General features: G+C 40.6%; 2 protein-coding genes across 15 annotated transcripts in view; one reads left to right on the forward strand and one right to left on the reverse strand.

Annotated features, from left to right (window-relative positions):
• Positions 1–14,095, reverse strand: part of RALGPS1 (Ral GEF with PH domain and SH3 binding motif 1) — a 377,097-nt gene that overhangs the window by 311,381 nt on the left and 51,621 nt on the right. The window lies entirely within an intron of this gene.
• LOC128825332 (uncharacterized) lies at positions 1,955–6,448 on the forward strand. Of its 2 annotated transcripts, none has more exons than XM_054007757.1 (2): positions 1,955–2,188; positions 4,019–6,448. In XM_054007757.1, the coding sequence occupies exon 2, from the start codon at positions 4,026–4,028 to the stop codon at positions 4,806–4,808; it is 783 nt and encodes a 260-aa protein (XP_053863732.1). In that variant the 5' UTR covers positions 1,955–2,188; positions 4,019–4,025; the 3' UTR covers positions 4,809–6,448. The 2 variants fall into 2 exon arrangements, with proteins under 2 accessions (XP_053863732.1, XP_053863731.1); XM_054007756.1 differs by having other exon boundaries at positions 1,955–2,184.

Raw genomic sequence — 14,095 nt, forward strand, 5'->3', positions numbered from 1 at the left:
TAAAATTGTCAGACACATAGAAGAACATAAATTGTTGAGCAAAAGTCAACATGGTTTCTGTAAAGGGAAATCATGGCTTTCTAATCTATTAGAGTTCTTTGAAGGGGTCAAACAAACATGTGGACAAGGGGGATCCAGTGGACATACTGTACTTAGATTTCCAGGAAGTCTTTGACAAGGTCCCTCACCAAAGGCTCTTACGTAAATTAAGTTGTCATGGGATAAGAGGGAAGATCCTTTCATGGATTGAGAACTGGTTAAAAAGACGGGGAACAAAGGGAAGGAATAAATGGTAAATTTTCAGAATGGAGAGGGGTAACTAGTGCTGTTCCCCAAGGGTCAGTCCTAGGACCAATTGTACTCAACTTATTCATAAATGATCTGGAGAAAGGGGTAAACAGCGAGGTGGCAAAGTCTGCAGATGACAACAAACTGCTCAAGATAGTTAAGACCAAAGCAGACTGTGAAGAACTTAAAAAAGATCTCACAAAACTAAGTGATTGGGCAACAAAATGGCAAATGAAATTTAATGTGGATAAATGTAAAGTATTGCACATTGGAAAAAATAACCCCAACTATACATACAATATGATGGGGGCTGATTTAGCTACAACTAATCAGGAAAGGGATCTTGGAGTCCTCATGGACAGTTCTCTGAAGACGTCCACGCAGTGTGCAGCGGCAGTCAAAAAAGCATTACAGGATCTTAGGAATCATTAAAAAAGGGATAGAGAATAAGACGGAGAATATCTTATTGCCCTTATATAAATCCATGGTATGCACACATCTTGAATACTGCATACAGATGTGGTCTCCTCATCTCAAAAAAGATATACTGGCATTAGAAAAGGTTCAGAGAAGGGCAACTAAAATGATTAGGGGTTTGGAACGGGTCCCATATGAGGAAATATTAAAGAGGCTAGGACTTTTCAGCTTGGAAAAGAGGAGACTAAGGGGGGATATGATAGAGGTATATAAAATCATGAGTGGTGTGGAGAAAGTGAATAAGGAAAAGTTATTTACTTGTTCCCATAATGTAAGAACCAGGGGCCACCAAATGAAATTAATGGGCAGCAGGTTTTAAACAAATAAAAGGAAGTTCTTCTTCACACAATGCACAGTCAACCTGTGGAACTCCTTGCCTGAGGAGGTTGTGAAGGCTAGGACTATAACAGAGTTTAAAACAGGACTAGATAAATTCATGGAGATTAAGTCCATTGATGGCTATTAGCCAGGATTGGTAAAGAATGGTGTCCCTAGCCTCTGTTTGTCAGAGGGTGGAAATGGATGGCAGGAGAGAGATCACTTGATCACTACCTGTTAGGTTCACTCCCTCTGGGGCACCTGGCAATGGCCACTGTCAGTTGACAGGATACTGGGCTGGATGGACCTTTGGTCTGACCCAGTATGGCCATTCTTATGTACTACAGTACGAAATAATTAGTTTTTGAGCGAGAGGGAGTTTGTCCTCATATGGCAGTGTTATGCATCAATATTTTAATCATCATCATCATCTAAATTCCTTCTGTTTTAACAGAATACTTTTTCCCCACAATACTTCAGATAAAGTACACATAGCAAAATCACATTTATGTATGCAAACAGAATTTCAAGTGATAAAATTCCAGAAATAATATAGGTTCCAAAACATAAATTAACAGGTCTAGTTTTGCAGAGCTCAAAACTGAGAAATCCTGAGCACCTGTTCTGTTATCTAAGAGACGGGTAAAATAAATTTTCAAAACACTATACAAGACATTAAAATTCCTATTAAGCAACGCCATCTTAACCAGCGGTATCTATAAACAGTGAGTACAAACTTCTGCCACATGCACAGTTGCCATAGAAGCTCCAAGTAGTAACTAAAACTAAAGAATGAAAGACCTTTAAAGGAAGAAAAACAATTGACAGTAAAGACTGGAGACTTTTTACAGAACTAGAGAAAGCAAAGGAACTTCCTACTCCACTGGGTTTATCAACACAAAAGTTTCTGAATTAAGAGAATAAGGAGAAGCCTTTCCTAACGATCTGCAAGTCATTCTCTTAAAGGATTCAGAAATCGATTCTGAAAGGCAGATCTGAAAAGCAGGCAAATGTGGACCGTATGACTTGATATATGATAGCCGACTGAAAACAGTCAAGTAAATTACACCTACCCATTGGTCACAGGAATAAGTAAAAACAGTAAGTAAGCTATGACTTAACTGAGTATGCTCCACTTTAAGACACATGTATTATAGTGATTTCACATAGTACCAAGAAAGTTATGTAAACTATATAGTTAATCGTGCAGTTAAATATTATTACATTTATAAAAACAATAGAAAAAAGATTGGGTTCATGACTAAAAGTGCAGTAAAGTAGAAAAAAAGTAAATCCAGTTAATTATTTAATATTTTCAAACTCTCCACTTTAACATAGGATTAGTATTTCATAGCAAGTGGCAAAAAGTTAAATTTGTATGGTTTGATTAGAGTAGCATGACCTCACTATCATAAAAAAAATTATATCATGAAAATAAAACAACGTAGAATAGTAAAATACCTAATTTCACAGGTCACCCTGAGTGATATTCAAAGTAATGACATTTATAGAATGTTGTGGCAGATATTAAAAAGTCTGCATTGCCTTTTCCAATAATGAGGGCACACAGACCCAAATTTATAGGAAACATTTCCTATAAGTAGATGTCAAGTGGTCTAGAACATGAAATGTGGCTTCTATATAGTGCAGACATCTACCATTAGTTTTCACCCTTATTATTATATCAATTTATAGGATTTTCTATGGCACACACTGTGGTATCTGAGTACCTGATGAGTTTATTTTCGCAATACCTTGTGAGGTAAAGAAGTACTATTATCCTCATCTTATAGATGGATGAATTAAGGAACAGACACATTAAAGCGACTTGTCCAAAGTTACGCTGGAAGGTTGTGGCATAGCCAGCAACAGAACCTGGACACACTGAGTAGCAGCCATTACTTTAACTCAAAAACCATCTTTCCTTTCTCAATGAAAAGTATAGGATTCTTCTTCCTTTATTGAAATAAAACTTGATGCAGCCTAGGGAAATTGTATCCTCTTTATTGTCTTATCAACTAATTTATGAACTAGACAATGAAAAGGCACTCTAGCTCTATGTTACCAGAATTTCAGTGTTAACATAATGAATCAGAGAAAACTAAGAGACTAAAGAGAAAATATTAAATATTACATTTGTAGTTGCATTATTAATTTTAATTTTTAATTGACAAGATGGGGGGAGGTAAGTTCAGTTTTAGTTTTGCAAAGTCAAAATGGTTTGTATATATAATTTACATGAGAATTTTGTACTCGGAGCTTTTAAATTAATTGAATGTTTTTAATTTTTTTTTTTTTTATTAATACTGCAGCAGCACTTCAGTATTGCAAAAAGGGGCTGCTACTACTATTAACAGGAATAAAAACAGAAAGCTCCAGGAACAGAGGCAAATATGTAACCAAATGAATGCTTATTACAAAAACAAAACAAAAAAGAACTCTACCTCTCCTGTATGTGAAGGCAGGAGTTACTCTGGAAATCGCCTTAACTAACCATACGATATTGTTTTTCTTCTTATAGCGTTTCTGCAGTGCACAATCTCATCCACTGCTTCACAAGCTTGCCTCAGTCTAGGGTATTGTTAGACTTATGCCAGAACCAACTAGGGTTGAGCTCTGCTAGTTCGAGAGCTTACTCCTTAACATTCATGATGGAAGGTCAAACTAAATTAAAATTACATAGTACCTGCAGGTTCCATGATACTATTGGACTACTCTTTGGCTAGGGCAGACAAATAAACCTCAGCACTCAAAGAAATAGAACCGTCAGCGTGAACTTTTTCTGAATCCTCTTTCCAGATAAGATAGTTTGGAGTATGTGGGGCAAGACATAAAAAGCTGACCATCTCCCAGGTTTCCTATCCCCAGCGACATATAATTATTCTTTAAAAATGTAGCAACCTGAGCGCCTAATTTTAAATACAATTTGTTCCAGCAGGAAGATGGCAGCAGAAAAACCAAGAGTCCATAAAATCCAACTCCAACAGAAGTACTGGCTAAAGAACACAAGTAAAGCCAAGTTGCTGCAGCTTGGCGCAATATGCATGGATACGGTTACTGACCAAGAACACTATTATGACACCACTTTGCATGAGCTAGCACAGGCTCAAACCTGGCTTTATCAAAAAAACCAACAGTGGTATCTCCTAGTAGATTCTCAGAAACAGGAAACTAGAGACAATGCAACAACCTTTGAATTATTATCCCCTGAGATACGGAATCCTCCACATTTGAACAAAACAGAAACCAGTCAAAATGTCCAACTCAACACCCACAGTTACACCAAAAATTTCCCAGAAAAGAAACCAACAGGATTAGAACACACTACAAAGCAAGGTGATCTGCATTTTTATTCTAACAAAGCAGCCCAGGCAAATGTATATATGGAACCTAGTTCAATTTATACTGAACTGGTAATAGAAAGAGAGATCATTGCATATTTAGCACACTTTTTTCACATAAATTTGACAGAGGACGAAAGAAGCATGACAATGAAAGACTTTTTACGGTTGGTTGGAATCCAACATTATGCAAGCAATCACACTACCAAGCAGGTAACTTACACACTGTATGGCATTTATACAATTATAATACAAAGGGATGAAAGGATCCCCAAGGAGTCAAGTATTATACTGGTCGATACGGACATTCTAAATGTTGCCAGAGGTTTTGAAAGAATAGAAAAGTTAGCAAATGAACTGGAGTTTCAACAACAAACACCGTAAGTCAATAAAAACAAACCATGCATCAAGTCACAGAAATTTGAAAAAAGAACTCAAGTTCATGAAGGATCAATATTGAGATTAATCAACTATAAGAAAATGCTTAACCTGTGTATACTGTATAATACCAGAACATAAAAACCTTGAATTCAGATTTTTCTTCAACTGATTTTTAAAAACATGGTTGTCAAATCACCTAGTTTAATTTTATTTACTCCTTTTTAAAAAACTGCATTGTTTGTAACACAATCTTATAAATTTGAAAACACTGATTGTGGTGGCAGCAATAGCAACACTGATGGTATCAGCATAGCTCTATGAACAGCATATTTAGTTAACCACTGCTGTAGAGAAGGCAGAGGAGTGACATATTCTTCAGGGGTAAAATAGTGTTTAAGATGTTTAGTTTTTTAAATTTTACAAGTAATTGTGAGCAAGATATTTTTAAAAATTAATAAATCTATTCTATCTATTGATGCCTTTGGAAGTACAGGGTCTCTTGGTTTATATCAATCTTCAGAGAAGAAAAAGCCATTTTATTGAGGTAAACTTATTCCAGATGGCCTATTTCTCCGGCAGATGTAACAAGCACTGCAAAAATGGTTCAAAGAGGCAACTTTATTTTAGAAAAGGTTTCCTATCAGTTAAGCTATAGATTGCACTAGTGTAGAATACAGCAGGGTCTCTCTATGTTGTCATCACAAAGTACTTTGGAGGAGCATGTGCAGACAGGCAAAGAGGCAGAAGATGTTGGAAGACCGGGAAGAGAAATTGTTTTGTTGTCCAAATGACTAGTCCAGTGGATATTCGCCTGTGTACATTATGTATACTTCTAGAATTAACTCATCTGTGGCAAAAGTAGTTTTCTGCCAATCAGATATCATGAAGTGACCTGAGTGATCTTATAGAATTATCGTTACCAAAACTGTTCTACTTTCATATGGCCACACAAAACCAACTTTCCCAGACATAAGAGGCTTCTCTACACACAGAGCCACAGCAGTCATAATATGCCCTGTTCTGGTCGCCAGCTAATAGGAGCACCACCACTACAAAGAGAAAACTTAATTTTTAGTTTTTGTAAAAATTAAACTATAAATAAAAGGTAAAACTGTTACAGAAACAGTAAAATGGCTTCTCTGTAATATTACAAAAGACAGAGGCAGTTTTTGAGCATTAGCAATAGACACAAAAGATTATATTAAAGCAGTTATATATTTAAAGTATTAAAAATTGATTAGGCTGCCTACTCATTTCTTTTTTAGCTCCGGAAGGAACCATTTGCCAAAGTGGTTTTGTAGTTATAACAGGCTATATATTTAAATTACCCAAGAATAGATCTTCCTAAAGCAAACGCAGAACCACAACTCCCAATTTCTTTGACGTATATTTCATGACAGCCCACACGGTGAAAGATTTTACTAGAAAAAGAAAAATCAGAGGTACAATTTAATATGCTTTATGGCTGTCGAGCAATTAAAAAAATTAATCGCAATTAATCGCACTGTTAAACAATAATAGAACGTTTTCCACATTTTCAAATACATTGATTTCAATTACAACACAGAATGCAAAGGGTACAGTGCTCACTTTATATTAATTTTATTATAAATATTTGCACTGTAAAAATAAAAGAAATTGTATTTTTCAATTCACTTAAGTACTGTAGTGCAATCTCTTTATCATGAAAGTTGAACTTCCAAATGTAGAATTATGAACAAAAAATAACTGCACTCAAAAATAAAACAATGTAAAACTTTAGAGCCTACAAGTCCACTCAGTCCTACTTCTTGTACAGCCAATCACTCAGAAAAAACAAGTTTGTTTACATTTGCAGGAGATAATGCTGCCCACTTCTTGTTTACAATGTAACCTGAAAGTGAGACCAGGCGTTCACATGGCACTGTTGTAGATGGTGTTGCAAAATATTTACGAGACAGATGCGCTAAAGATTCATATGTCCCTTCATGCTTCAACCACCATTCCAAATGACACATGTCCATAAACAAACTTGTTTTTCTTAGCGATTGGGTGAACACTAAATAGGACTGAGTGGACTTGTATGCTCTAAAGTTTTACGTTGTTTTGTTTTTGAGTGCAATTATGTAACAAAAAAATCTACATTTGCGCTTTCACGATAAAGAGATTGCACTTTTATGCGACGAATTGAATAATACTCTCATCATTTTTACAGTGCAAATATTTGTAATAAAAATAATATAAAGTGAGCACTGTACACTTTGTATTCTAACTGAAATCAATATTTGAAAAAATCATAGATTTTAAGGTCAGAAGGGACTGTTATGATCGTCTAGTCTGACTGCCTGCACAACGCAGTCCACAAAATCTCACCCACCCACTCCTGTAATAAACCCCTAACCTATGTCTGAGTTATTGAAGTCCTCAAATCCAGCAAGTGACCCGTGCCCCACGCTGCAGAGGAAGGCGAAAAACCCCCAAGGCCTCTGCCAATCTGCCTTCGAGGAAAATTCCTTCCCAACCCCAAATATGGCGATCAGCTAAACCCTGAGCATGTGGGCAAGACTCACCAGCCAGACACCCAGGAAAGAATTCTCTGTAGTATCTCAGATCCCAGCCCATCTAACACCCCATCACAGGCCATTGGGCATATTTACTGCTAATAGTCAAAGACCAATTAATTGCCAAAATTAGGCTATCCCATCATACCATCCCCTCCATAAACTTATCAAGCTCAGTCTTGAAGCCAGATATGTCTTTTGCCCCCACTGCTCCCCTTGGAAGGCTGTTCCAGAATTTCACTCTTCTGATGGTTAGAAACCTTGGTCTAATTTCAAGTCTAAACTTCCTGATAGCCAGGTTATATCCATTTATTCTTGTGTCCACATTGGTACCGAGCTTAAATCATTCCTCTCCCTCCCTGGTATTTATCCCTCTGATATGTTTAGAGAGAGCAATAATATCTCCCCTCAGCCTTCTTTTGGTTAGGCTAAAGAAGCCAAGCTCTTTGAGTCTCCTTTCATAAGACAGGTTTTCCATTTCTCGGATCATCCTAGTAGCCCTTCTCTGTACCTGTTCCAGTTTGAACTCATCCTTACACGGGGGAGGGTTAGTTCAGTGAGTTGAGCATTGGCCTGCTAAACCTAGGGTTGTGAGTTCAATCCTTGAGGGGGCCATTTAGGGATCTGGGACAAAAATCTGTCTGGGGATTGGTCCTGCTTTGAGCATGGAGTTGGACTAAATGACCTCTTGAGGTCCCTTCCAACCCTGATATTCTATGAAATGATCTATGATTCTTAAACATAGGAGACCAGAACTGCACACAGTATTCCAGATGAGGTCTCACCAGTGCCTTTTATAACGGAACTAACACTTCCTTATCTCTACTGGAAATACCTCGCCCGATGCATCCCAAGATCACGTTAGCTTTTTTCACAGCCATATCACATTGGCGGCTCATAGTCATCCTGTGATCAACCAATACTCCGAGGTCCTTCTACTCCTCTGTTACTTCCAACTGATGCATCCCCAGCTTATAATAAAATTCTTGTTATTAATCACTAAATGCATGACCTTTGCACTTTTCACTATTAAATTTCATCCTATTACTATTACTCCAGTTTACAAGGTCATCCAGATCTTCCTGTATGATATCCCAGTCCTTCTATGTATTAGCAATACTTCCCAGCTTCGTGTCATCCGCAAACTTTATTAGCACATTCCCACTTTTTGTGCCAAGGTTAGTAATAAAAAGATTAAATAAGATTGGTCCCAAAACTGATCCCTGAGGAACTCCACTAGTAACCTCCCTCCAGCCTGACAGTTCACCTTTCAGTATGAACCGTTGTAGTCTCCCCTTTAACCAGCTCATTATCCATCTTTCAGTTTTCACATTGATCCCCATCTTTTCCAATTTAGCTAATAATTCCCCATGTGGAACCGTATCAAATGCGTTACTGAAATAGAGGTAAATTAGATCCACTGCATTTCCTTTGTCTAAGAAATCTGTTACCTTCTCAACAAAGGAGATCAGGTTGGTTTGGCATGATCTACCTTTTGTAAAACCATGTTTGTATTTTGTCCCAATTACCATTGACCTCAATGTCCTTAGCTACTTTCTCCTTCAAAAATTTTTCCAAGACATTGCATACTACAGATGTCAAACGAACAGGCCTGTAGTTACCTGGATCACCTTTTTTTCCCCTTTCTTAAAAATAGAAAATATGTTAGCAATTCTCCAGTCATACGATACAACCCCTGAGTTTACATATTCGTTAAAAATTCTTGCTAATGGGCTGGCAATTTTATGTGCCAGTTCCTTTAATATTCTTGGATGAAGATTATCTGGGCCCCCCGATTTAGTCCCATTAAGCTGTTCGAGTTTGGCTTCTACCTCAGATGTGGTAATATCTACCTCCATATCCTCATTCCCATCTGTCATCCTGCCATTACCCCTAAGCTCCTCATTAGCCTCATTAAAGACTGAGGCAAAGTATTTGTTTAGATATTGGGCCATGCCTAGATTATCGTTAATCTCCACTCCATCCTCAGTGTTTAGCAGTCCCACTTCTTTCTTTGTTTTCTTCTTATTATATGGCTACTGAATCTTTTACTACTGGTTTTAATTCCCTTTGCAAGGTCCAACTCTACATGGCTTTTGGCCTTTCTCACGTTATCCCTACATGTTTTGACCTCAATAAGGTAGCTTTCCTTGCTGATCACTCCCATCTTCCACTCCTTGTAGGCTTTCTGCTTTTTCTTAATCACCTCTCTGAGATGCTTGCTCGTCCAGCTTGGTGTATAATTCCTATGAATTCTTTCCCCTTTCTTGGGATGCAGGCTTCTGATAGTTTCTGCAACTTTGACTTGAAGTAATTCCAGGCCTCTTCTGCCTTTAGATCCACAAGTTCTTTAGTCCAATCCACATCCCTAACTCATTTCCTTAATTTTTTTAAAGTTAGCCCTTTTGAAATCAAAAGCCCTAGTCACAGATCTATTTTTGTTTTTCTTCTATGAGATCCTCACTACTCACCAAAACCAAATCTAAAATGGCATCCCCTCTTGTTGGTTCAGCAACTACTTGGTAGAAAAACATCCAAAATATTTAATAAATTTCAATTTGGTATTCTATTGTTTAACAGTATGATTAAAACTGTGATTAATTTTTAATTGCAATTAATTTTTTTAGTTATTGCATAAATTAACTATGATTAATCAACAGCCCTAATATGATTTATGGTTTTTCTGTAACAAAGTACAACTACTGTACCAGTTCCTTTATATCTGCCCGTATTCTAATTTATAAGCAGTAAGACTTATACAGAATATTGTTTACATGCTTGTTACTACTACATAATTCATATAATCATAACAATGCAGCCCCAATTGTAAAGATAGTCAGTGCCTTCTATCTTGAAAATATTTTTACACAGAAGAAAAAAAGCAAGTTTCTGGCATTTTCTCACTCGTATCCAAAAGAAGAGTGCAACACTGAAAATTATTAACCTAGCTCTGGTTATCACACTGGTAGTTTGTTTGACAGAGGCTGATAATTTTATTAATTTTGTTTGTTCAAAGGGGCAAAAAAACCCAAGTATCCATTATAATATATAAAAAAGTTTTATCTGTCCACAGCTGGATTTTAAAAGTTTTATGTAAGAGGAAAAAATTGTGTGTACACAGGATTTAAGATACCTCTTGGAATCTGTGTATGGTTGTTTTACTCACTGTATATCAAACTAAGCCCTGGTTTAAACTACGAGTTTTGGTCGAATTTAGCAGCATTAGATAGATTTAACGCTGCACCTGTCCACACGACGAAGCCATTTTTGTCGACTTAAAGGGCTCTTAAAATCGATTTCTGTACTCCTCCCCGACGAGGGGATTAGCGCTGAAATTGACCCTGCTGGGTTGAATTTGGGGTAGTGTGGACGCAATTCGATGGTATTGGCCTCCGGGAGCTATCCCAGAATGCTCCATTGTGACCGCCCTGGACAGCACTCTCAACTCAGATGCACTGGCCAGGTAGACAGGAAAAGCCCCGCGAACTTTTGAATTTCATTTCCTGTTTGGCCAGCATAGCGAGCTGATCAGCACAGGTGACCACGGAGTCCCAGAATCGCAAAAGAGCTCCAGCATGGACCGAACGGGAGGTACTGCATCTGATCGTTGTATGAGGAGATGAATCCGTGCTATCCGAACTCCATTCCAAAAGACAAAATGCCAGAATATTTGAAAAAAAATCTCCAAGGGCATGAAGGACAGAGGTTATAACAGGGACCCGCAGCAGTGCCGCGTGAAACTTAAGGAGCTCAGGCAAGTCTACCAAAGAACCAGAGAGGCAAACGGCCGCTCAGGGTCAGAGCCCCAGACATGCCGCTTCTATGATGAATTGCATACCATTCTAGGGGGTGCCCCTACAACTACCCCACCCCTGTGCTCTCCTCCTCCCACACCCTGCCCGTGCTACCTTGGCAGTTATCCCCCGATTTGTGTGACGAAATAAAGAATGCATGAATTTGAAACAACAATGACTTTATTGCCTCTGCAAGAGGAGATCAAAGGGGGGATGGGAGGGCGGTTGGCTTACAGGAAAGTAGAGTGAACCAAGGGGGCGGGTTTTCATCAAGGAGAAACAAACAGAACTTTCACACCATAGCCTGGCCAGCCATGAAACTGGTTTTCAAAGCTTCTCTGATGCACAGAGCGCTCTGCTGTGCTCTTCTAACCGCCCTGGTGTCTGGCTGTGCGTAATCAGCGGCCAGGCGATTTGCCTCAACCTCCCACCCGGTCATAAACGTCTTCCCCTTACTCTCACAGATATTGGGGAGCACACAGCAAGCAGTAATAACAATGGGAATATTGGTTTCACTGAAGTCTAACCGAGTCAGTAAACTGCGCCAGCGAGCTTTTAAACGTCCAAAGGCACATTCTACCACCATTATGCACTTGCTCAGCCTATAGTTGAACTGCTCCTTACTACTGTCCAGGCTTCATGAGCCATGGGAGCAAGGGGTAGGCTGGGGTAGGTGCGACCGCGCGGTGCTGCTGACTGGGAGAGCAGCCTGAGGCAGAAGCCTCCAGCTGGCATGATATTCCAGGAAGGTCTGAATTTCCATTAGACAAAACTTAAAAAAGAGAATGACCTGGAGTCATTCCTATTTTTGTCCAGGCGCCCCTGACCGACGACGATGGACAGCAGTCGTATTGCACCATCTACCATCTGCAAGACAAGGCAAGGGGATGCTGCTGTGTAGCACTGCAGTACTGCATCTGCCAGCAGCACCCAGGAAACACACAGTGACAGTGAGCTGAGCGGGCTCCACGCTTGCCGTGGTATGTCGTCTGCACGGGTAACCCAGGAAAAAAGGCGAGAAACAATTTTTTGCTTTCACGGAGAGAGGTGGGGAGGGAGGGAGGGAGACATGTACCCAGAACTACCCGCGACAATGTTTTTGCCCCATTGGGCATTGGGAGCTCAACCCAGAATTCCAATGTGCGGCGGAGACTGCAGGAACTGTGGGATCGCTACCACAGTGCAACGCTCCGAAAGTCGATGCTAGCCTCGGTACCGTGGACACACACCGCTGACTTAATGCGCTTAGTGGGGACACACACAATCGACTGTATCAAATCAATTTCTAAAAAAATCGACTTCTATTAAATCGACCTAATTTCGTAGTGTAGACATACCCTAAGAACCCAACCACATTATTGTAATGTGCTGCATAGATAAAACAATCTATCAGATGGACATTTTATGGAGAACCATGCCACCAGATTCTTTCTAGAATTTCAGATATTTGGCTCCTATGATGCAGGGCCCTGAACACATGCACCTGCCATGTGAATTAGTAATCATTTGTATTATAGTAGCACCTAGAGGTCCAAACCCGGATAGGGTCCACTGTGGTTAACCACTATGTAAATGCTTTTAACAATTTCAGTACAAAGAACAACACTTAAAAAATGTCAACTATGAGCAGGAACTTTCCCTAGAGACTGGATAGGCACATTCAAGGAAGGAACAGAGACTTATCAGTTTTAGCAAAATTTAAGCTTTCATTTTGTAAAAAACAAACAAAACTTGACATGTAAGTACGTGCGCCTTCTGGCTGAGAAAACTGTCCAAAAGTGGAGTGTAACCAACACAGTGTCATCTTTTTGAGTCTGCAGACAGACCCTCTACAACAGAGGTGGGCAAACTATATCCCGCAAGCCACATCCGGCCCATGGGGCCCTCCTGCCTGGCCCCTGAGCTCCTCGCCCAGGAGGCTAGCCCCCAGCCCCTCCCCTGCTGTTCTCCCTCCCTGCAGCCTCAATTCGCTCCGCCGCCGGCACAATGCTCTGGGTGGCGAGCTCCTGGGACGGGGCAGCTGCAGAGTCCGGCCTGACCCGGTTCTCTGTGCTGCGCGGTGGTGACGGCGTGGCTGGCTACAGCCGGGCAGCACAGCTGTAGCGCCGCCAGTCACCAGTGCTCCAGGCAGCGTGGGGATTGGATAAAGGGCAGGGAAGTTCGAGGTGGTGGTCAGGGGACGGGGGGGTTTATAGGGGTCGGGGCGGTCAGAGGGCGGGGAACATGGGGGTTCAATGGGGGCAGGGGTCCTCGGGGGGCAGTCAGGAATGAGAGGAGGGGTTGGATGGGGCGGCGGGGGGCAGTCAGGGGCAGGGGATCCGGAGGCAGTCAGGGCACAGGGAAAAGGGGGTGGTTGGATGGGGTAGGGGTCCCTGGGGAGCAGTCCGGAAGGGGGGGGGATTAGATGGGGTGGTGAGGGGCAGTAAGGGGCAGGGGTTCCCAGGGCAGTCAGGGGACAGGAAGGATTGGATGGGGTAGGAGTCCCTGGGGGGAGGTGTGGATGGGGGCCATGACCCCCTCTCCTAACCGGCCCTCCATACAATTTCCAAAACCCAATGCAGCCCTCAGGCCAAAAAGTTTGCCCGCCCCACTCTACAACATAGGAGTGAGATGCTTAAAGCCCTAACTATAGCCCCAGCGCACAATGCAAGTAGGCAGAAGTTATACAGAGGTAAACTCCCCTGAAGTAGGGAGAGAAATGAAAAGAAGGGCAGTAATGCAAGCCAGAGTCTGCCAACCCAGGCTCAGAGGCTTGCAGCCAGGTGCTGCTACTGGTTCTGTAGACGTACTCTTAGGCCTGAGCTACAGAAGCACCTTTTGAGGTTTGCAAAACATAGGTCCCCCAGACTGAGAAACCGAGAAATGTAAATGAGAATCGAAGATTTTTGTAATAAAAGCATCTAGCTCTTTGTCTTGCAAAGAATTTTGAAAAAGTAGGTTTAAAAGGAACAGGAAG

The sequence above is a fragment of the Malaclemys terrapin genome, chromosome 17 (assembly GCF_027887155.1).
Source record: "Malaclemys terrapin pileata isolate rMalTer1 chromosome 17, rMalTer1.hap1, whole genome shotgun sequence".
Taxonomy (NCBI): Eukaryota; Metazoa; Chordata; order Testudines; family Emydidae; genus Malaclemys; species Malaclemys terrapin.